At 32.7% G+C, this 23,959-nt stretch overlaps 5 protein-coding genes and 1 non-coding gene across 6 annotated transcripts; 2 read left to right on the forward strand and 4 right to left on the reverse strand.

Annotated features, from left to right (window-relative positions):
• Positions 1-2,087: 2,087 nt before the first annotated feature.
• Positions 2,088-4,049, reverse strand: LOAG_00797 (hypothetical protein). The gene is made up of 3 exons (XM_003136337.2): positions 3,876-4,049; positions 2,902-3,528; positions 2,088-2,524 (listed from the first exon to the last, which is right to left on the reverse strand). The coding sequence occupies exons 1-3, from the start codon at positions 3,964-3,966 to the stop codon at positions 2,238-2,240; spliced, it is 1,005 nt and encodes a 334-aa protein (XP_003136385.1). The 5' UTR covers positions 3,967-4,049; the 3' UTR covers positions 2,088-2,237.
• A 663-nt stretch (positions 4,050-4,712) lies between these two features.
• On the reverse strand, positions 4,713-10,657 carry LOAG_00798 (arginyl-tRNA synthetase). Its single transcript, XM_020445551.1, has 18 exons — positions 10,556-10,657; positions 9,924-10,070; positions 9,443-9,569; positions 9,094-9,199; positions 8,846-8,944; positions 8,677-8,766; positions 8,531-8,614; positions 8,304-8,450; positions 7,942-8,070; positions 7,529-7,763; positions 7,153-7,343; positions 6,928-7,022; positions 6,553-6,658; positions 6,321-6,434; positions 6,110-6,168; positions 5,742-5,912; positions 5,508-5,589; positions 4,713-5,102 (listed from the first exon to the last, which is right to left on the reverse strand). The coding sequence occupies exons 3-17, from the start codon at positions 9,502-9,504 to the stop codon at positions 5,526-5,528; spliced, it is 1,752 nt and encodes a 583-aa protein (XP_020304000.1). The 5' UTR covers positions 9,505-9,569; positions 9,924-10,070; positions 10,556-10,657; the 3' UTR covers positions 4,713-5,102; positions 5,508-5,525.
• Positions 10,658-11,344: 687 nt separating this feature from the next.
• On the reverse strand, positions 11,345-12,396 carry LOAG_00799 (DNA-directed RNA polymerase I). The gene is made up of 3 exons (XM_003136339.2): positions 12,110-12,396; positions 11,885-11,978; positions 11,345-11,611 (listed from the first exon to the last, which is right to left on the reverse strand). The coding sequence occupies exons 1-3, from the start codon at positions 12,286-12,288 to the stop codon at positions 11,399-11,401; spliced, it is 486 nt and encodes a 161-aa protein (XP_003136387.2). The 5' UTR covers positions 12,289-12,396; the 3' UTR covers positions 11,345-11,398.
• A 1,073-nt stretch (positions 12,397-13,469) lies between these two features.
• Positions 13,470-16,707, forward strand: LOAG_00800 (activator 1 38 kDa subunit). Its single transcript, XM_003136340.2, has 8 exons — positions 13,470-13,575; positions 14,381-14,580; positions 14,737-14,834; positions 15,227-15,408; positions 15,649-15,785; positions 16,057-16,155; positions 16,249-16,318; positions 16,471-16,707. The coding sequence occupies exons 1-8, from the start codon at positions 13,483-13,485 to the stop codon at positions 16,654-16,656; spliced, it is 1,065 nt and encodes a 354-aa protein (XP_003136388.1). The 5' UTR covers positions 13,470-13,482; the 3' UTR covers positions 16,657-16,707.
• Positions 16,708-20,126: 3,419 nt separating this feature from the next.
• On the forward strand, positions 20,127-23,131 carry LOAG_00801 (hypothetical protein; the record flags this gene model as incomplete). Its single annotated transcript, XM_020445552.1, has 7 exons — positions 20,127-20,237; positions 20,579-20,861; positions 21,362-21,526; positions 21,637-21,744; positions 22,064-22,206; positions 22,572-22,817; positions 23,039-23,131. The coding sequence occupies 7 exons, from the start codon at positions 20,127-20,129 to the stop codon at positions 23,129-23,131; spliced, it is 1,149 nt and encodes a 382-aa protein (XP_020304001.1).
• A 588-nt stretch (positions 23,132-23,719) lies between these two features.
• Positions 23,720-23,801, reverse strand: LOAG_20028. Its single transcript has one exon. It is a non-coding gene; the product is annotated as a tRNA-Ser (tRNA).
• Between the last annotated feature and the right edge of the window lie 158 nt (positions 23,802-23,959).

Below are 23,959 nucleotides of genomic sequence, written 5' to 3' on the forward strand. Positions count from 1 at the left end.
ATTAGACACTGATTTTCATTTTATCAATTTATTGATTACATTCACGTCACTCCCGTTAGATGAATGCAAAAGCGGGTGTCAAAGAATGGAGTCACACGAATGGATTACACTGAATATCTTGACAGTCAAAGACATTAAATTTCAGTTTATCATTTGCTGTGATATGTGACAAACAGCAATTAATAATGGTGTTGATTAGTATAGCAAATCAAAACGATATTGTTTACATTGTAACATCATGAATTTCAAAAATATTTCTAAAATAATTAAAATATATTTTTTTCGTTTCCAAAACTTTACAAAACATCATTTAACTGGGAAAGATCAAAGCTTGTTCAAAGAGAAAGAAATGCTTGCAAAACAATTGATTTCATAAATAAGACAAAAGGAGTAAAAAGAATTGAATCAAACTAATCAAAGAATGAGGTATCATTCAAAGTGATGAGTAAACTTTCAAATCTAATCAATTTCAATTCAAAAAAAAAAAAAAAAAACTCCAACAAGATATCGCTTCGCATATTTGCTAATAGTATTGTTAGTAAAGTAAAACAAGTGCTAACCATCAATTCAATCCGATGATGCTTTCACGGTGGTTAAGAGATAGAAGAATAGAAAAGCCAATTGGCAGCTGACCAACCATCAAATGTAGGGCAAGTTGATTAGTATTAGAACACTGATTTGAAGTTGAACATAGCTTCTTTACACAAAATCCTAAACCACCCATCAGATTAACCTTTTGTTGTGCTACTTTAACTTACTCTCCTAATAATTACCATATATTCCTTAATATATAGACTGAACAGATGTAAGACTTAAGCAATCCTCATGTAATATACCATATGTAATTGCTAACTTTTAAATTACTTTGACTTTCAAGTTACATAAGCGCATGTCAATCTGCGTATGTATCCGATAATCCTAGTCATAACTCTAAAAGTATTTGATAACACTGCTTAGATTTACATGTCTTCAAGTTAGTCAACAATCAGATGTAGAGAATGTTTATTCATTCTCTTATGAATGCCACGAGTGCTTTCATAACATCCACGTCCCACACCTCAATGGTAACTTACGAAGCAATAGCAAAGAGTTATAAACTTATGTTTTATCAGAATCAACCATTTAACAATACTACTTCTAAATATGCAATTATTATTTATGTCGCATTCATGTTGCATTCGCATTTGTCACGCTTTCCTATTCAATAGAATAAAACTTCATTAGTCGCTTTTAAATTAATCGTTTACTTTACTAGAATAATGTTCAAAAATTAGCAAGTGCAATTAGCTCGATATCAAGATCTCAGAAATGCTAAAAGATCTCTGAAGAACTCTCTTCCATTTCAGTATGTTGATGATGTATTTCTGAACTAGCCAAACATCTGATAGTTTGTACCAAAACATTGGGAGGAACCTTTATACATGTTATAATAATAATTACATGAAATGGGTGATCAAGACAACACAAAACACTCAATATTTCCAACATGGTTTAAAATGATATTTTTCCCATTTCTCATAAAAAATTGTAATTTTAACAAAATCCCGAATCAACTTTGCTTCTTTAGTGTTATATATTTTGTTCCATAAAGATGCTCTAGCAAAACCTGAATTTTTTTTAAGAATTTTCAACGATCTAAATAGATCAATTTTTTTGCAAAATATTTAAGTAGATTTTTTGTAATTGAATGTAATGCTAGTACATCAATCATACCAGAGGATTAAGAGGAGCTAGAAAAATTAAAACAAAAAAAAGGGCAAAAAGCTAAAAAATGAAGTAATGTCAAATTACTGTCACAATGTATGTTCACGTTCATTATTATCTACCGAAATCTCACGTATTTTAAATTTTTGAAATTTCTAAGAATATGTGCTACAACGGACTTCCAGTCATCAGTTATCAATCGTAACAAATCATATTAATCCACAACAATATAAAACTGGGACGACAAAAACCTGAAAAAAAGGAGAAAAAACAAGGTCTTTAAAACATAAGAAACTCTTTACGTTAGCGAAGAAAGACTTGTTGCTGAAACTTATGTACAAATCTACTCGAAACAGGTAGTAAAATTTAGTTATCAATAAAATCGAGAGGCTTCAAACATCGGAAACTGAGTTGTTTTCCAAGAGTTTAGCTATGTTTTAAAGTGATATTTTCATCTTTCGTGCCTACTGGAACCGAGGTTAAAGCTCGATTAAAGCTCACTTTACAACATAAGGGTGACAACATTTTCCCACTCAACTGAAGCTGGTGCTACCGTTGCTGCCGAATGATGTGCGCATACTGTAGTAACTTGTATTGTTGAATGATGGCAAACTCGAGCCATGTCTTGAATTAGATGCTCGAATACGGGCAATGTGCTTAGCAATAGCACCTTGTTCGCGCCTTGTTGTTTCATCTCTTGAACTAGTAGTATTCCCCGAGTCGATGCTGTCTCCAGACAAATTTAGTAAGGTTCGTTTTTTCAACTGACGCACTTTAGTCCTTACAGCGCTATTCAGCATAGCGAGCCGACGCCGACGTTCTAAAAAGTAACATTTTCAACCTTCTTTATCTATTTTACATTTATTAAAAACAACTTCCAATTAATTTAGAACATCGTAATATCTAGAATCCACAAGTGCCCATCACAATTAAAAGGACTTCTGATCATTTAAAGCAAAGTATTCCACGGATAATAGCGAAACTACAAGTTGAACTTGTTCTTACGTGAACCTTTCATAATGATTTATAACTCTAAGCTATCAATGATCTGAATTATCTGCCCATAATTGGTTTACTTACAGTAGAACCGGAAAATGATACAGCACAAAAGGTAATTTCACAAAACATCAGAACTTCACAAAAAAAGTAAAGTCTCAGAAAGAACAAGATTTTAAATCAGAATGGAAAACAGCGCACCACCATCAGGTTTCGTTGATAATGGAGTACTGGCTACAAACGAACTACTGCAGAATTGTTCGACGGGACTATTTTCACCAAAGTAATTATCAGTTATTCGCCGTTTCCTTCGTTCACTGTTCGGACTTTTGCTACTGCCAATGGTGACATTTTCAGTAACATTTCGTAGTCTGAAATTTCCTTCACCAGAAGAACTTGCATTGGGTTTGCAACCTTCCGTAAAAGCGGGTGACAGTGAGGTTGTGCTATTCACATTCCATTGCTTCGATAAAGGAGCAGAATCAATAGAAGTGCCATCATTCTCCTCGACTTTCTCACCAGATTTAGACCTCGGAGTATATTGAAAATGATTTTGAAGAGTTTCCTCAAAATCAGAATCAGACGAAATACTCATGTCATCCACTTCATACTGCTCGTCTAACTGATCCTGCTCATTAATTCCTTCATGATGGAAATAATACTGCGATATTCCACTATCCGCATTTGATTCTCTTCTGCGAGTATTATCACTAGCATCCTTAGCCGGTCGTGGCAGTTTATGGGGATCAGCTAGATAAACACAAGCTGAGGATACTGTCTCTGCATTGGAAAAGTCAAGTTGCAACACTTCTAACTGGCGACAAAGTTCTGAAACAAAGGAAGGAAATTTACGTAAGTTTCAAAGAGATGAAATGAGAAGTTTTTCTTTTCTAATGGTGACTCAGACAGTTAAAAATTCATACAGTACAACTACATACAACAGTTGAATCAGTATCACATAAACTTGATAAGCATTATTATATGAATATGAAGTATTACGCTGTTAAGTAAATACATAAGATCGAGTAAATATGTAAGATATTAGTCTAAAACTTCACACATTAGAAAATATACGTTGCAAAGGAGGTACAAATGCTGAACTGATATCTGAAAATAATGCTAGCCTTCTTATTTCTAGAGTAAACGGTAAACGAAGTTCAAAAACCAGAAATTACCATCGATATCCCTCATTTCTTTTGTTGGAGTGCCAAAATTGAGTGCAAAACGGATTAGCTGGAAGAATCCGTGAAACAGAGTTAAGATCATTTTTGCAGTGCTGCTTTGTATGTCTAACAGTACCTTTTGGAAACGTTCGATCACGAGAAATATCACCTAAAAACTATCAAATGTAGTTTCCATTTGTATTTGGCTTTGAATGACTCGCACCTGTAGTTCATAAAATGAAATATAACAGTGCATTAATCCCTCCGCCATGGGTCAACTGTGAGGATGAAAATAAGAAAAGTGCAGAAGATGCTTGGATAATAGAGAAGAAATTAAGAGACGGAACAAAACACTCAACAAAGGTCAAAGGACATCTCGCAAATATAGAGGCAACTTTTTCAAAAAAAAATGACTTCGCGCTGCCCCTGTAAACTTCAAGCATGCAAAGGAGGTAAGGAGTCGGCCTTTGGGAGGACCGAAGGGTTGTGTGACCGATTTGCATGCTATTTTTGGTGCGAAAAGACGGTGAGAGAGGAGTGGACAGTAATTATTGAGGCCTCAAGCCTGATTCTCTGCTTGTCTATAGTGAGTTAGTGGCTATCAGTGAGTGTAGACTTCTGATGTGACCACCACAACTTAAATTCAAGTAACACTAAGCAGCTTGCACATGGCCAACGTTTTCCATTCTCGGTTTCGAGAAATAGTCTGAAAGTCCATCTTATCTCACTTTATTTGTCATGAAAGTACAAGTGTTGAAACGACAAAATCTCAAAATCTCTTTTGGAAAGGCAAACCATGTGCTTATATACTCGTATGTTACATACTTCTTCGAAATTCCAGAATATAACGTTCATTTACAATTTCAGACTCCATACGAATCAAGGCATTTCAATACCACCAAATGCCTACCTTTACAGTCCTATTCTTGCTTCACATAAGAATAGTGATTAAGAAGTAGGGCTTTTATAGTTCGTGAACGACCATTCATTAGTGACTACTAACGAAAATCACAAAATAGATGCAAAAAAAAAAATTGTCGCGAAATTTATTAACAGATCTTAAATAACTTTTTTCACGTGAACAATTTCTTTACTACAAATAATAAAAGAAAAAAGTTTTTTTCTGTCGATTTTACATCTTTTCGACAGTTTTCAATCCCAATATGTTGAAGCAGTCGGCCATTATAGTAGCTGTCACCTTGCACAGTACTAGCCGCTGATAATGAATCGTTGTTTTTCCTTAAAGAAAAGAAGGAACTTTTAATCTAATTAATTTAGCATTTGTATAATTAAACTGAATTAACATTCATAATTACAAATTAACTGCACTCCAACCTTTCACTCTCCTCATCTCTTACTCTCGTCCCTCTCCTTCAGTTAGTTGTATTTCTTTTGAAAATATTAACTGATAATAAGCCACGGTTATTAATACAATGACAAAGTGATCGTAAGAAGTAATATGATAGATTGAATCCTCAGCTTTATGATATCATAGTTTTTTTTTCATTTTTGATAAATCAATAAATTTAAATATCTTCCTGATTTTGGAGCTTTTTTATGAGTTAGAACCATTAACACTGACAGTATTGTATAGATCTAAGTGAAACAACATTGGTAGCTAATCGAAACAGAAAAGGGACATACCATCAAGATCTTTCTGAATTATGTAACATTCGCTGTAAAAGTCATGGAATACTGTTGCCAGAGAATAGACATAATCGCAAAGCTAAAAAATTCAAATAAGTAGTATAACAAAAAAACCACACGAAAAAGTCCAGGAAAAAACCCGAACTCAAGATTTTCCAAATGTCCAAATGAAATAAAATGAATACGAAACTAAAAAAATGCGCCATTTCTACCACTAGCAAAGAGGCCTACTTGATGCAAAAAAAATTATCCAATGTGTTCAGAATGCTATCAGTAAATTTCAGGATTGTTTTTGCCAATCTAAATTCCGATTTATGTTCCAGCGGAAGAACTCCATTAGGCAAACTGCATAAATAGTTGTGAATATCCTCATCAGAAACTCCAGTATTGCGACATATTGATCTGAAAATCAAACAGACAACAAAAGGGGAAAGATCAGCTCAAGTCCAATTCGTTCTAAATTACTCCCGGAAAATTTTAATCAAAATATTGTGCTAAGATATTGACAAAAAAGGAGAAGTTTAATGCAAGCACAGAACATCGTTTTGCATGAAAAATGAAGTTCAAACGAAGTGGAAATGAAAAATAAACAAACTTACTTTATTCTAGCAAAGGCGTAGAGAAGATAAACAGCAGTATTGCCTCGATCATCTAACATCTAGAGTAAGATTATTTTTAACTCTTAAAGCAATATTTAAACTAATCAATTCTACCTTATGATCGAGTATGCCATATTAATAAGTAATTGAATTCTAAACATTGTAAGATATAAAAACATCAAAATTTAAAATTTTCAAGGATGTATCGTACCCGATCAAATGAAAAAACATAATCTTGCGTACGAGTCTGTGACAAATCAGCATATTTCACACAACCATATGCAACAGCGTCACGGGCTAACGTCAACTCTTCCGAAATCATAACCTTCAAGGTATACGATGATTAGAAGTTTAAAAGAATATTTTTTCAAGACGAAAATTTAAATGGTCTGGAAATGAGGCGATTAAATATCCGAAAAATAAAAATTTTAGAACTGACAAACCTTATCTCGTTCTTTCTCTTGTAATTTTATTTCTGCTCGCTTCACGCCCTCATCAAGTAGATCTGTTAATCGAACTGTATCACCTGACCGCGTTTTAAATTTTTTTCTGGAATTACAATAGACAGATCTAAGTTTTTAAAGCATTCGTTCTTTACCCAAATGGTCAAGTGATTTGGTGAATTACTTAAGAATTTGCCATATGATTTTGGAGTATGACATATAACAGATTTGAATTTAAAACAATCTTCTGTTTGCTTCAACAAAGGGATGAAGGCATTTGCAAACGAATAACATTTATCCACAAAATTCAAGCTGGAGATGACCACTATTATTGGAAAATAAAATTTTTTTGGAATTCAAAATCTTCCAACTTACTTGTCCTCCCCCAAAACTAGACCAAGACTAACAAATTCAACTCGTTTCTCAGTTTGTGAATACCATCCAAGTTTTTGGCCGGCAGCATATACAAGCTAAAGATAGAGTCAAATTACGGCTGTTCAGACGTTCAAATAATTAACAATTAATAATCAACCGCAAGCTGAAGCAAATAAGAATATCCGAACAATCAATGATAAAAACTGATGTTGTCGTGATACCGACTTCAAAATGTAAACTTTGTCCAGCATCGACAACGTAAATTATCCAATCCGCTTTATCGACAAACAAGCGGTATTTCAGAGTTGCCAGATCAGATGTATCATACGTAAAAGCACCATCTGACTTGACAACAGTAAGTGGAACTCTTCCACCAACTCTTAAAATCTTCCTTCCTTCATCAAGCTCCAAAACACCTGGAATTGTTTAGCAATTAAACTGGAGATCAGAAGTTCATGTTTACGAAATATTAGTGCTAATGCATTAAACACTTTGATTAGTCTGATATTCGCCTTTCTTTACGGAACTTCCAACTACTTGTCACTTATAATATCTTTATAGAATATTATGAAAGTACTTGCTTGAAAACTAAAAGGATTACCCAGTTTGTCGAGTTCTTCGACAAGCTCAATCATATGCTTCTGGTAGAATGATTCGCCCCGTTCAACAATAGTTATACCCAACCGGTCGTAAATTTGATTGAAATCTTTCCGAGAAACATCGCAAATCATTTGCCATGCTTTCACGTAATCTGGATCGAAACTTTGCAGCTTAGTAACGCATTGATAAGCTCGGGCTTTAAATGCTTCATCTTCGTCAAAGCGCTTCTTCGACTCCTAAAATTCATCTATAAGTTGAATATATTTATTTATAAGTAAAATACATTTATAAGTTTTATAAGTTGAAATTAATCCTAATATTTTTAGTTCAAATTAATCCAAAAAAAGCGTAATACGGTCAACTCACACATATGACTTGAAAATCTATGACACTGCGAAATATTAAAATTTTAACCTTGTAGAAAGTCTGTAGATCTGAAATTGGTGGCACTTCATTGATGAAATTTGGAAAACAATCTTGCAAATGTGCAATTAGCATGCCAAACTGTGTGCCCCAATCACCAATGTGATTCAATCGAAGAACCTTTAAGATATTAAAGTTTTAATGTGAAAAATGCTTTTCATCGGCAAATCAAAATTTGGGTTATCCACAATGTACTTTCCGATTTTATTACAAAATTTGTAATACTGATTTCATTCAAAGGCTCATCCCTCCGATTATGATTAGTGAATTTTCACATTGGTTAAATACATAATAAGCAAATTTCTCGACAAAAGAATAGCGACTCAAAATGAAGAACAGAAATATTAACTAACATCGAAACCAACATAGGTGAGTAAACGAGAAATACTGTCGCCTATAATCGTGGATCTCAAATGACCCACATGCATTTGTTTGGCGATGTTCGGAGACGAAAAGTCAACCACAACACGACGTTTTTCAATTACTGGAATTTCAATGCCCTAAAAATTCTTGGACTCATATTTCAATTCGATATCTATTTGAAAAACATTTTTCAAACCACGGTAACAAAAATAAGTACCTTTAGAGCAATATTTGCAATACTTGCGGCAATCCAATTCTTATTCAAAAATATATTGATGTAACCAGGTCCAGCAACTTCCATCTAAAAATGATATGAATAGTAATTAAAAATATTGATGAATCCATAATTATCAATTTATATACCTTCTCAATTCGATCACATTTAGGCAGGTTATCCATGATTCTTCGTGCGACTTCTTGGGGAGAAATTTTCTGACCATTTCGTCCTAGCTTCTAAAGCAAATTGATAGAAAGTATTATCAGAATCATTTTACTAAAAAGTTCCGAAAAAAATTAAAGAAGCAATTAAAACCTGAGCAATAGACATTGACGAATTGAACTGATAATCACCAAACTTAGCTTGCTGAGTCTCTGTTATTAAAATAGGAATAGTAGACATTTCCGGATATAACTGAAATTTTATTTCATATACTATCTACGAGAAAAATCAAAAAATGAGGAAATTCCTATTTACATGTACAACAGACTAATATTCAAAGCTTACTTACTGCTACTCGCAAGTCTTAAAAAAGCAAAAATCGGTTTGTTCATGAAGCTTACCTTAGAAACGCTTTCTAAAAATAAAGCACGGAACAAGCACAGCAACGAACTTCCAAAATCCTTCACAACGACATAATTGTATTTTTTGGTTTCAGTGGAGGGTTTTCTATATGAAAGTTTTGTGGATAATTATGATCAACAAGGTTGATAAGGATGCGAAATATATGAAATGTAAGTTACAGAAATACCAGGAGACATTTGAAAAAAAAAAAACAACCAAAGATGCAATTTGTGTAGCAAAATAAAATTTCTGAATTATCTGGCAAATAATCTTGATTTCTGAATTAATCATAATAGAACCTCCATAATAAAAAAAAAACTTGAAAAACGTGGGTAACTAAGGAATTACTTATTTCCAATAACTTTGTCACTATCGTTCTTTGAGCCCTTCGTTTTCGATTTCTTCTGCATAGGTACTTCAGTGCTACTATTTCCAATGCCATTTTTTCATTTATTTGTTCTTGTTTATGTATACTCTGAAATTATCATTTGCTCCTAAAGTTTATTTGAAATAAAACTGCGAAAATTCCTTTTTCAAAATTTCTAATTAATCCACTTTATTTGGGGACATTGCAAAATACCAATATACACGAATCTTACAGTGCTTTTCCAAATGCAATTTAGTTGATTCCAATCAAATTTGTGTAAAAAGTAATTCAAAACAAAACCTGACCTTTCTCACAAATAAAGTCAATATATCGTAAAAAAAAGAAAAAATTACGGGTTATCTGAAAGAATATTAATAAACTTCCCTTCTCATAACACAGAATAATTTTTTAGTTACGAAATCGGTAATATAGGAAAACAGTGCAAAAGAGTATTGCACTCACCGTCTGAAGGATTTGGATCCTATATTTGAGTTTTGTATTTTCCGTTACAGCTTTTGATAAGTTCGGACAGTGTTCCAGAACAGCATCACTCATGTCTCCTTTTTCCATGGCTTCTAGCAAATTTTGGTATGTCACAAGTTTCTTTTCCTAAAGCAGGTATTAAATAACTGCTTTAATGAAACATTATAAAGAACAATTTCAAATGAAAATCTATTCTTTAACGATATCGAAAACCTATATTTTTTTTTCTTCTGTTCCTCAGAACCATGAGATGAATGATAAAACAAGTTCATTTTCCCTTAACAATAAGTTGGTTTGGTCGGTAATTCATCATAACTTTCGAGTACTATTTCCCATTTAGAAATGAAGATATCATCTGGATCGACATAAGACTTCTTTTCTCAGTAATTTCTGATCCAGTATTTCAGTGACTTTTTTAATCTAATTCAGTAAATAACACTCACCTTAGAAACCAAAACAATAGAGATCATAATTAGATAACCTTCCCATATTAACGATAGAGACTAGATCAGCTCCTTAAAAGACCACTAAATAGCTACAAACCGATCACTTAGTTTATCCATAATCATCTCGATTATCAAAGAAAATGAACAAAAAGAAAAACAATTAACTGATTTTTCAAGATGCTGCTTGAGCTGTCGCAACTCGCTGTCACAGGAAATACCATTCAGCGAACCTGATTTCATCACTATAGCACCTTATGTATCCTGTAAAATCATTTACTACTCTTCGACGGCACTACAAGATTTTTGATATTCCCTGAAGGGCACGATCCAAGATAAATTTGAGATTTTTGATTTCGAAACGTCTCCATCTATACCGCTAGTACAGATACTACAAATTTTCTTTCGAAAATTCTACATCAGTAGTAAAACGTGTAAGTAGAAGATTCCCTTTCGACTGAGAGCACTTTTCAGTCAGTAGGAACACTACCAAAAGGGTTGAAATAAATGTAGCTTGTATTATCACATACTGGGTTGTCGAAAGATATGAAGATTTGAGAGTCACATATTTTTTGTCAAGAAACTCTTCTTGTAAAGAACACTGTCAAAACACAAAAAATGTCCAATAACAAAAAAATAACAAAAATGATACAATGGTAACTGCAAATTGATATGTACAAAACAAATATAGCAAAAGTATCAAAAATAATGAGCGAAAAGTTTCCAAAAAGTATAAGTTTGCAATTGTCGATAAAAACATCTCGAAAGGACTCTAATTCTAAATCTTATCATACTTCACCTTCCTCTACTTACCATTTCCACTGATTTTAAAAAAAAGAGAAAATTAGTTTCTATCAAATCCCATTGCGTTCTCCTCTGATATTTCTTAGTACTGCGAAGGATACAGTCAAATATAAAAAAAAAAGAAAAAAACCAACTTGCAAACTAATCTTAAAACTCTCATTATAAATCCAAAATCGTAAAAAAAAGAAGAAAACTCGTACATACAAACTAAAACACAACTTTCTTCATTAATAAATAAATGCTAGAATCAAGTTCGAAACCATGCAAATTATTCGCATCACCTTTCAACCGCATCAGAAGACCACCAAATGAAGCATATGCTGCTAAGGTATTTGTTTCGGAATTTGATTCCTCTCCCTCAATTCGATATACTTTCCCAAACATTACATATTCGAATGGATCTAGTCGTGGATAATGTGTCTGAAATTTGAACGGCCAACGATAAACCCTGCGACAAAGAATATGATATCAAAGTGACAAACCTAATATAAAACATTTCCTAATTAAACTGATGGTGAAAGAAACACGCTGGACATGACGCAATGCTATTTTGACAAAAGGTTTATAATACTAGTCGTTAACTAATTTAAACAACAGTAAGTTAAGATATCGATAAGATTTTACGAAGGGAACGAAATTCTAAAACTAAACTGAGCTGAGCTTCCAGCAATCAAAGCAAATAAAATCGCTTACCTGATTATCAAACTCTCGCTCATCAGGTAGACCATCATCACGTAGAGTTGTTGCCAGCAATAGTCGGAATTTATCGTTCAGATTCATTGGGTATCTGCAAGAACTATTTAATTTGTCATGATCTCTTCCACTATTTTGTTTTATTTTATTATTGTCTTTTCCTTCAATTCTTGTATTTAAAATACTATTCATTCATACAGCTACAAGCAAGGAAGATAATCTTACAGCTGTGTGTTTACATCGAGGATTAGCTCCATTTTAAAAGATTCACTGTCGCAAAATAAACGTGAAACACGGTCAAATTTCTTCCCTTCTGGGTCAACATCCTTCACAAGGAACATATCATCAAACAATATACCCGTTGCCATCTTCTGAAAGAGCAAACTGACAACACTGATGACCATCAAACGGATTAGATAATACTGATTACTTCCAGAAGTGATAAGTGATAAAATAACCTCTGGATGAAATCGTTAACAGTTAAGCAAAAGATACACTTTTCTATGAATTCTAGATACTAATTTTTTGACTGAAACAAAGAGAAAATACTAGAGACTGGTCGTAAAGGACAGCACAGTAAATATACGAAACGCTTCACAGATGCGTCATACACGACCACGTCCGACCTGATGCAATAAAGAAAGAGGGCAATAAACCAAGGAAATATTTCACGGACGCATCACTCAGGATCACGTTTGACGCAATGCAGTCATAAGGGAGAAAACAGTAAACCGAATAAACACTTCACGCACGACCACGTCTAGGCAATTCAATCAGATGCATTCCTATCCTGCCAATTGCAACGATCGCAAAGCGTTCTTTGCTAATCGGCACTGGATCAATATGCGGAAAAGAGACATTATCAGGTATAGAATTCGAAAGAGAGTAGATGGAAGCATAAAGAAGAACAAAATAGCACAGCAAATTGCATTAGAGTAGAAAACGGTAAATTTGGGAATGTTGGAGACGCAGGTGGGCGGTTGGAAAGTTTGAAAATTACTCGTGAATGATATTTATCTAGAAGATGGTCCTGTCCCGTATAGCGTTGTGTTCGTTCCTTATATGGAAGACGAAACTATGAATTATCATGAATTATCAGCTTATCTTGTCAACTTATGGTCATTTTCCTTCACAGAGAGAGGGAGAGAAAGAAAGAGAGAGAGAGAGAGAGAGATGACCACAAGGATTTGATAATTTTCTTCCTTTCCATTGTCGATTAAATTAATGATTTGATCATTGTTTGTATACTTCATTTCTTTCCGGAATACATTTAGCATGATCTAAAATGGAAGATAATTATCATCAAGGATAACCCTTTCAGTGATCTTATTGTCCATACACAATCCTATGTCATGCAATTCCATTTATCATTTACTCATTTTCAGATTTTTTCTCGATCTGGTCAATTTCATAGTTTTGTCTTTTGATTTTAACATTTTTGAGTCAGATTTTGTAATAGGTATGATATTTTTGAGACAAATTTTTAATGAATCGAATTTGAAATCATTCCCTCGTTTGCTCCCTTGTTCTTGTCAGTTGCTGTTAAAGTGTAAACAATTTATGATTAAGGTTTAATAAATGGATTATTTTCAGGAATAATGGCTCTTTGGGTTGATAAATATCGACCACGTGAACTCTCTGCTCTAACCTATCATGTTAAACAAGCTAGAGATCTCATTGAAATCGTTAAGGTGAGAATTTTTCTTACTATCTGACTTTTATTGTGAAGAAAAATTTGGGAAATAGATAGAACTAGGGTTGCTAGTAGAAGCACTGAAAAAGAAAAATTTCAAAAACGTGATTTGAGATTAGTGATTTTTGGCTTTCCTTCATTGCAAAGGTCAAAAATTGTAGTAATAATTATAGGTTAAAGTTCATTTTGGTAATTCCCTCTGGAAGGTTGTTGCTATATATTTAAGACTTGCGTAATTCAACCCACTACTTTAATCCTTGCAGAGCAGTTACTCGTGTACGTAAACATCAGTATGAAAACAGGTTAGCTTGATGGATACTGAATGTTAATAGTATTTCAGCATACTGTACTAGATGTAAAGAATGAGGGAGGGGATTGAGAGTACCTCATGTCCTATGGCTGGTATTTATCTCCGGTCAGGAAATGACCAATGCTTGAGGCTAGTATATTTTGATTGGTGGTTCATCGTTTTTGTCATAATTTGAGATGCTCAACTTTCTTGCAATAATCGAGAAGTAAAAATGTTGTCCAATTTGTTATCGTAAAAAACAAAGCAGTCAGAAAAAAATTCTGTATGGCCTTGGCCACAAATTGACCGAGCTGGAATTGATAACTTTTGGCATATTCTTATAATATCGAATGAAATTATCAGTTGAATTATGATTGGATTTTCATTTTCTCGCAGCTAAAACTGAGCAGATTATTAAAACATACTTTAATGATAGTGGACAAGCGTAACAGAAGGAAAATATCTTTAAAAAGATTTTCAGAAATTTTAATTTTGAGAGAACAGATGGTTTCAGACCGGTGACTTCCCACATCTCCTTCTGTATGGCCCAAGTGGTGCCGGCAAAATGACCAGGATTTTTTGTATTTTGCGAGAACTTTATGGCAGTGGTGTGGAGAAATTGCGGATGGATGCACGTAGTTTCCAAGCTCCATCTGGCAAAAAACTGGAAATTCAAACCTTTACTAGCAACTATCATGTTCAGCTTAGTCCTGGGCTAGTTACATTTTTTTTTGCATCGCTTTAAAACTCCCAGTATTTGAAATGTATAATTTCTGCCATAGGTCAAAAGTTAGAGAAAATTTTCAACTGAAGGTATTATTTATTACAGACTTTTGTCTAAATATTTGTTTCAAAGTTTTTGGATTCCAGAGAAGTTGGTATCTACGACCGCGTCGTTGTTCAGGAAATTATCAAACAAATGGCACAAATGCACCAGATTGATGTCGCAACACAGCGAAATTTCAAAGGTTCATTAAAATATTGGAGTTTTAAATATTGTTGCGGAAATCATGAAGTTTCCATATTTTTTCCCAACAGTGGTGCTTGCCATCAATGATAAGAAATGATGCATGCAAGACAGTAAGCTTTACTTTACACTGAAAAATGGGAAGCATGTGAATTCCACACAATTAATGTCAGGAAATTGTACTATACATATGTTTCTATATAATTTAAATTTGCAATTCCATTGCACCAAATATCTCGGCGATGAATTCAGTGTCCCTTAATTTTTATTTTTCCTCTTAATTTTCATTTTATTTGTTTATTTTTTCTGAAGTACAAAAGTAAACTTCAAAAAATATTCTAATTCAAACCGTTGTAAAGAAAGTCCATGCAAATTCAGAGCCTATTTTTTCAGTAGCTGTCTTGATGGAAGCAGATCAGTTGACTCGAGATGCACAAAATGCGTTGCGTCGTACGATGGAGAAGTATGCGCAATCATGCCGGCTTATACTGTGTTGTGATTCAATTAGTAAAATTATCGATCCTTTGAAAAGTCGGTGCTTGGCGGTTCGTGTAGCTGCACCTTCAGATGATGATGTAAGTTTTATATAAAAAAGAAGGAAATGTCCTTGAGATGAAGCATGTTTTTATTCGAAAAAATTTTGCTATTTCAAGTTTTTGGACAGGCTGAAGTTGCTCTATTTGAAATCCATAACTTTAATTCCCAAGTTCAAAATTCCCAAAGCCCAAACTTCACCTTTGTATTAAAGTTTCAAGTACATCATAGTTTGTTGAGTTCAAAATACTTAAGCTAGAATTAAAATTATCTTCTTTTAGGTGGCCAAAGCTGTTAGGTTTGTTTGCAAGCAGGAAAACGTTTCTGTTCCTGATAGCATTGTCGATGCCGTTGTGCAAAAAGCTAATGGTAATATGCGACGAGCTTTATTGATGATCGAAGCAGCAAAAGTACAGAAGTAAGTAATATTTTCTTAGTTGTGCAGTTGTGTTTATGTTTAACAAATTTTTAGAAAAAATTGTTTCCATATATCTTTAGTTCGAAATTTCAAATTTCGAAAGTGTAAAATTTATTTTTACTGTGTTTTTGCTGCGGTTTCCCCTAACTACAGCTAATTATTCATATTTATCTCAATATTTTATTCTGATCATATTTTATTTCAAGTTCTACTTGATTTTTTTGGAAAGAAATAACCATGAGTGGGGATAATTTAAGCTTTTTCACTTCAGCTATCCATTCAAGGAAAACCAAGAAATCCCTGATCCGGAATGGGAAGTTTATTTGCGAGAAACAGCTAAAATGATGATACAGCAACAAAACCCTGAAAAGTTTGTCTTCAGTTACTTTAAAGGGCCCTATGATATCTGTAATGCAATCACTGTTTTCTGTTGTTGTTTTATCTGTTGTTTACATTTTTACAGCCTTCTCAAAATACGTAATAGATTTTACGAATGTATTGGACACTGCATACCTCCAAATATTATTTTTATGGTATGTTTTTGTTATTCACATGTACCTGATTTATATGAATCACTTTTCTTAAAAATGGGTCTTCTGTTTGAATTATTTATTGCTATAGATATCAGAAGATTTTAATATTTTACATTCTAGTTTTTTATTCTTTAGTTTTAGAGTATTTTCAGAAATTATTACAAGAACTACTAAAATCCTGTGACAATAAAATCAAGGTCGAGGTGGTTGCTGCGGCAGCTGAATATGAGCATCGCCTAATACGTGGTAACAAAGCTATATTCCATCTGGAAGGTTTTGCTGCATCATTCATGGAAATCTATCACAAACATCAAAATGAGAATGCAATGGAGCATTAATGGAACATTCTGCACGTAAGTAAATTTTGTTTTAGACATATTTCTTTCGTTGTGTATAATGATTGTTTTTTTTTCTTTTTTCTTGATCAGGAATAAAATGATTAGTTGTAAATTTATATATCTTTAATTTGTGTTTTATGTTCTTTTCACCGCTGTTGTGGATCTGAAGTAGAGAAGAATGCTGAAAATCATGATGTTGGATATCATCTAAGAAAAAAAAAGGATCACAATCCATATCATCATACGACTTGCTCAAATAATTTTTCATTTAAAAAATTTTTTGGTGCTCCTCATATGCTTTCATTTCCTTATATGCTCTAATATGGGTGGGGATTAGATACATTGATAGTTGCAAGGATTCTCTTAGAATTAGGAGGAAGAACAAATTCTCATGTTTGATCATGTTCATAGTCATAATAATTTTAATGAATCAAGATCCCGACAACAATTTGGTTCCTGGGAGCGTATTTTAATATTTCATAAAATTTCTTCTGAAATTTATGGTTGCGGAAGCAGTATGATACGCATCATATTGCTGGATGCTTTGTTAGAATCTTCTGATTGTTAGTATTATTATATTTCTTCATTGCTTCGTACACTTTGATTTTTGTCCATATTTATTTAATTGGAATATTTTTGATGAGAATTTTCTTATGGATTAAATAATTTTTTCCAAAAATTTAAATCTGTTGAATGCACAGTGCAATACAGTGTTTATGCAGTGCCGTTTCCCCTGCCACCTCTTACTTTTATGAACGATTTAAACTTAAAATCTACAGTACTGTGGTGGAAATAGTTTACAAATGAGCAATCATCACCAAAATGTTTTTTTGTTTTGTCTTGTTAATATTTCGATGTTTTCCTGTTACGGATTTAAATAAATGATTCATTCCATTTTGCATCTTGGAAATAGCTTATAGTAATATTGCTTCGCATTTGTTATCAATATGAGAAGTTAATGCATCTGAAGAAACATTCATTTTCGAAATTTCTTTCGCTTTTAAATTTCTTCAAGTTGACGGTAGTTTTTCGCACTAAACTAATATTTCAAATTTACTGTAGTGCCAGTAAGAAAACGAGAGCTGATTGATAGGTAGGAATCGTATGCCTTTTTTTTTTCTCACTCCGTAGTGCATGTGAACATTTCCTGAATGATAGACCAAAGATTTCAGTTAATTTCAAGTCTTTTGGTCTTTTTTTTTCAATTCGAGAATGATTCAATTTTTAGTTTAAATATCAATGAACATTATGACTGGAAGTGAATGCTACACCATTGATTTTAATGAACAATTCCTATACGCATCCAATAATTGCACATTTCAAAACGAACAAGAGGCAGTTTCAGTTCTATGGATTATACTCGCGCACAAAGGTTTCCTCTTTCCTCTTCCATATGGTCAATTTCGCTTCATTTAAATTCATTGAAAATTTTCACGAAAATGTACTGTTTGTGCTATTTTCGCATATTTTATTCAATTTCAAAATATTTGAGCGGTTTTGTAAACTTATTACTTTGATATTTGAATTAGAACTAATTTTTGAAATAGAACAAACGTACTAACATTGTATTTGAAACACTAATCTTTTGGAACTATTTTTCATCAGCTCAAAAGGTGCTACTCTTTGAAAGCTTAAAATCAGTTAACATATATTTTACTCAATATTTCCCTAGTTCTTATTATTATTTCCGTTATTATCAATTGTTATTAACATTGAAAGCGTTCAGTATAACAGTTTTATATTCCAGCATCCATTAGCATTTCTTTTATCCAAAAATTCTGACTAATATATGTTTATATAAAAGTATGGAGTAAAATCCATAAAATTAGTTAACAGTAATTAAAAGGAGGGATGTTTAAGCTTTCAAGCACACAATCAGTGAGCAGCAAATTAGTTTCTTGAAAGGAAAAGTATCACACAATAACAGATTTTAGGATTAGATACGCCCATTAAGTTATGAAATTTGTGAGTAGAGAAAAATATCATGTTTGTTGTATTTATATTAATATAAGGTGAATGATCAAAGTATTATGATTAATCTATTTCATGATATTTATCTCTGTCTCTCGTATGTATACTCGTATGACATAGCGTCTCCTAATTAATTCAATCCTTTATTATAATTCTGTTTAGGTAATGATAAATTTTTCGCTTCTTGCAAAATGGTTAATAAAACTCTACCAATGTTTAGGAGGTAGTAAATATGTTCATTTTTAATACTTTGACGAATGTATTTAATCGATATCTCATTTTATGTAGCATGCATTGTGTGACATTTTCAATATTCTTTTCACTTTTTGTTTTCTGATATTTTGAGTTTTTAGTTTGGTTTTCGTTTTTTTTCCTCCATTTGTAAAACGCTCTTTTAAACCGAGTCGATTTCAGTTTTATTGCTTTTCAAGTTTAAATTTGAATTTCAAATAACCATTAATGTTTTCCATACACTTTGTGTAATTTTTGAAAAATGATTCATAGCAGAAAAGAAATAGTATTATGCTGCATCACTTGTCATTGAGCTTCCTACCTATAAGAAACATACCTTTGAAATTTTTTTTTTTGTGTGTTAAACAGTTTCACATTCCCATGAAATAGCAGGAAAAGTTTTCATTATCAGTGAGTTTTTTTTTTTTTTCTAACATTTTTATGTCGTATGATGCTTCTGTTAGGTTAATCTCATCTATAGACAGTCTCAGTAATCACTGACAGGTCTAATCAGTGTCCAACTGGTTAGACTTGTCCCGATCATTGAACTCTGAACTTATTGAAGCAATTAGTGCTCTACCATAATTATAGCAATCACTGTCTGTGACAAATAGTACTTTTTTTTGTATGAATTATCCTTGTTGACTGCTTATTAAAACAATATTGTCATCATCAAGTGAATTTGATAGTTTTTCTATTATTTTCAGAGAAAGGTAATGCACGTGGGAATCCCAACTATCGTTTGGTTCATTTTAATCAGTAATTTTAATTTTCAAAATTTAAATTTAAATTCATTTCAACCAACGTCTTTTCCCTTTTCAGTTATGTATTTCCATAAATGTTATTTCTGTTTTCAATTCGATATATCGTCATTCTCGTTTTTTTTTTCTTTTCTTTTGAAGGGCTGCTGAAGGTGTAAAAAAGGCGTCGAGAGTTGAGAGTACTTTTCATTTCACTTAAGAAATAACCAGTCTCTTTCCACTAAAACTCACTGAAATTTTTTCGTTTATTCCTTTTCAGAGAAATAGGTGAATGGGGGGAGAAAATAAAACGAGTGCAATTTTGGGTTTATGATGTTTAAGTATAAGGATAAGAATGATTTTTGCACATGGTGACTACTAGAAAAATCGATTCTTCATTGAGAATCCAGTTAATAAAGTTGCTTTCTTGTTTTCTTGTTAAGATTTGAAAACAGCATTGATTTGCGCGACATCAACAAACAACTTCAATTTTACAAACCTTTCCCATCCTTTTTTTTCTTCTGGCTAATGAAATCAGTGATTGAAAATGGAAGCATGGTTGTTTTCTCAAATAAGAAAATACATTTCTTTGAATATCAATTTTCATCTTTAAAAGATATTGATGCGTATGAGTGGACTGTAAGTTTACGTGTTATCTACTCTTGTATATTTCAAATCGATGGTTTCAGGTGTTTTATGATTTTGGTATGCTTGATTTAACAAAAAAAAAAGAAAAAAAACTCCAAATCACTCTTAACCTATCTGTGAACTATTAAAAAAGGAACCGTAAACAAAGGGATATCGAACTTTCAAGAATATCCCATCTGAAACTATCCAAACTTATCTTTCACTAATTATTCAATCAGTAGGAGATTCGAGATGCCTCAAAATTCGTTTGCACATTTTTCAAGCGCCTATTTCCTTATGGGTATTTACAAAATGCTTTTATTTGAGAAGTACTAGATAAATTTTGTCTTAAGGGATGTTGTGCTAAGGATACTAACGTTCATATATTTGAAATAATCGAAATGATAAGCGACGAAGAGAAGCAAGAATTGAGGAAGGAATCAATGCAAAATGATGATTATCAGGAGATAACAGCGCCAGGAATAATATATACACGTGGTGGAAAAGAGGATTTCGTGAGTTTTATCAATGCCAGTAATGAAACTAATGGTTGGACAGGGAAGTATCGCGACTACGACTGTTACAGGAAAATGCTAGGTCCTGCGAAGTTACATGATGTTGCTGCGAGGACAAAAAGTTGGCTTTAATGCTTTTCATTCAAATTTTATACTTCCAATAAATGACATAAATGAAGCAGGCTTTATATGGAACAAAGATAGCTATCGAAAAAGAACTTGAATTCAACTAAACTTTTTCATGATTAAATGTTCTCACTGAGATGCTCAATTTATTTTCATCTGAGTTCGCTACTTGAGTGTATCGTGCCGTTGATGCTTTTGGGAAATTCTCTTGAACTTCTCTTGACTTGACACTGTGTTGTCGAAATTATTTTTATTTTAATGTTGTTTGGTCATTCTTTTAGTATATGAATTTTTAACTGATATCCTCAGGCCAAAATTTTTTGATGCTTTTTTTTCAGCAAAGACGAATTTATCTATATGATTTAATATACATTCACATGCTACTTTCTTCGAGGTTCTCAGGCATTAAAATGAAAACTCCGAAAAGGTCACACATCATGGTGATTTATATACAAACTTCATATCATTAATTTTCAAATGAACACTAAATTATAGTTGGTGATTATGTTGGGTCGTGTATATGTCTCGAATTTGATACTTATGCGTTCGTATCCTTATACTATATACATCCCGAATATCGAAAGCGAGGTATTGGAACCGAATTATTCAAACGGGTTATTAATGATGACCTGCGAAAGAAAAATATTGGATTACATTCTGGTTAGTTCAAAATTCTTCTAATTTGTAACTTTTCACAATTTTTTCGTAACTTCTGAGACAGAAAGATATAAGTCAAAAGAATGAGCGAGCATTAATAAAGCATATTTTAGTGCAGCATATGTCAGCGGTATATAGCCAACAGCTTGGTTTCAACAAATGGGCATCTTGGACGCTTGATATCATTGAAGTGAAGAATGTTGACAAACAAAAAATTATTGGTATTTACGCGGCTGCAATTTTTTTGAAATTTTTCAGATGAAAATCTCAGACTTTTAATAAGGCTTCTATAATCCGTGATTGTAGAAGAAACGATACGTTAATCAGACTGACTGATAAGACCAGATACAATAACTGAATATGAATAAAGGAAGTAATATGGCCGTAATATCACTGCTTATTCTTTCCTTAAAAATTACTTCACTAAGATGTTAGGAAGTGAGACATTGTAGTCCTAACATTAAGCAATGCTTACTTATCATAACGAGAACGTAAAATGAATTTTAACCACTAGGATTTTAATCCAAAGTTCAACTGCAGTTGATAATATTCATTTAACCGTAAAAGATGGCAAAGAAGTAAGCCTACAGCGAATTATTGATTATGATGCCAAAGTCGCGAAGTGTCGACGTGAAGACTTCGTTATGCATTGGGCTGTAGATCGCATTGATGCAATCTGTAAGGTATGCGACGGGAAATTGTTCAAATTAAAGTTGTGGATTCATTAAAGAAGTGGGATTAATTATATGCGAATGAATGTTCTTACGAGAAAAAAAAGAGTTAATGGGGATGACTGCTACATAATCGGTAGTAGTTGTCCGGTTACTTTTTAGATTTCAGGTTAAGGTCTGTAAAACAGTATATAAAGTATCAGCAATAATATGATGGTGTGGTTTGAACGTGGATGTTTATAAGGTTCCGGAATTGCTAGACATGCTTCTTTTTTTACCAGAATCAAGAAATATATATAAAGCAGTACACGTTTACTTTAATTTGTTGACTAATCTTACCTTCAAAAGATGCAAATCAAGAAGTGTCGTACATTTAGGTACTGGTGAATTCAAAGGGTGAAATTCTTGGTTATGGTTGTGGTCGCTTGTTATCAGTCGTCGGCTATCCTGGCTTCGGACCTGTGTACTCTGATTCGGATGATGGATTTAAACTTCTCTTCTATGCTTTATGTTCGTGTTTTGACAACGAGCTGAAGGAGCAAAATTCGATCAATTTGCATGTACCAACAATAAAGTCGAATACAGTAAAACAAATCCTTCACGATGCTGCTAATTTTAAATTGGTGGACTTTTTAGTCCATATGCGTAGATTAACAAGTTGAATTTTAATCCTCTTCTATAACATAGAATTTTAAAAACTTTACATGGAATTTAACAAAAACATGGAATTCAAAAAAAAAGTTTTTCGGAAAAAATTTCAATAAATTAATCTAGTTGTAGACTTAATAATTAATTTATAATTTCACTTTTTGAATCTACATCACAACAATTTTTCTCATTTCAGAAGGAACAGCTTACTCCTCAATTTACTCAAGAAATACCAGGCCATGATATCGACAAGATTTACTGTGTTACCGATGCAACGATGTTTATTTAATGTTTTTACATCTCTTTTCTCTGAACTTTGTCGGCAGTATTAACTTCATAGAATGTGCTTTCTACTGATTTATATTCTTCAACGCGAAAACTTATATTTTCCTCCTCTTATATATATGGTCGTATATTTTTGTATTTACTTCGCTACCATATTTTTCTTTGCTTTTATAATTTCAACAATTATTGCATATTATACATTTATTGCACAATAAAGTCACATCAAGTTTTGCTTTACTTCCGGAATTTGATAACTATTTCCGATCAATACTATCATCATAAAAAATATATTTAAAACAATATTGTGTACAACAAACCTATATTAGCATAGTTGGCTCTAGTTAACAGAAACAAAAGTGTGATTCACTTCAATTCCATATCACATCACAATCTACATTATGACATTTTATCATCTGGTATGAATTGAAATTGGAAAGACCATCTTACAATGTAAGACGATAGCAGTATCAAAACAACCGATAACCCCACAATGTCATCCCATGAAGTATGACTGAGTAATCTCAATTTCATAGTCATCGTATTATTATTTCGATCGCAAATATTAAGTCTTGTCAAAGACAAAATTCAACCTCGCAGCGGGCAGGATTCGAACCTACGCGGGCAAAGCCCATTTGATTTCTAGTCAAACTCCTTAACCACTCGGACACCGCTGCACACCGGTATATGCCCGCTTCCATTTTTGAATTCCCTTAAGTTAGTCTTGAAACTATGACTCATTGCTGCTGTCAAGTTCAAATCTTGTTTTTTGCTTATTTAAATATTTGGTTAGTCATTGATTACGTATACGTCATAATCACGTAAATATCATAAG

The sequence above is a fragment of the Loa loa genome (assembly GCF_000183805.2).
Source record: "Loa loa unplaced genomic scaffold supercont3.52, whole genome shotgun sequence".
Lineage (NCBI taxonomy): Eukaryota > Metazoa > Nematoda > Chromadorea > Rhabditida > Onchocercidae > Loa > Loa loa.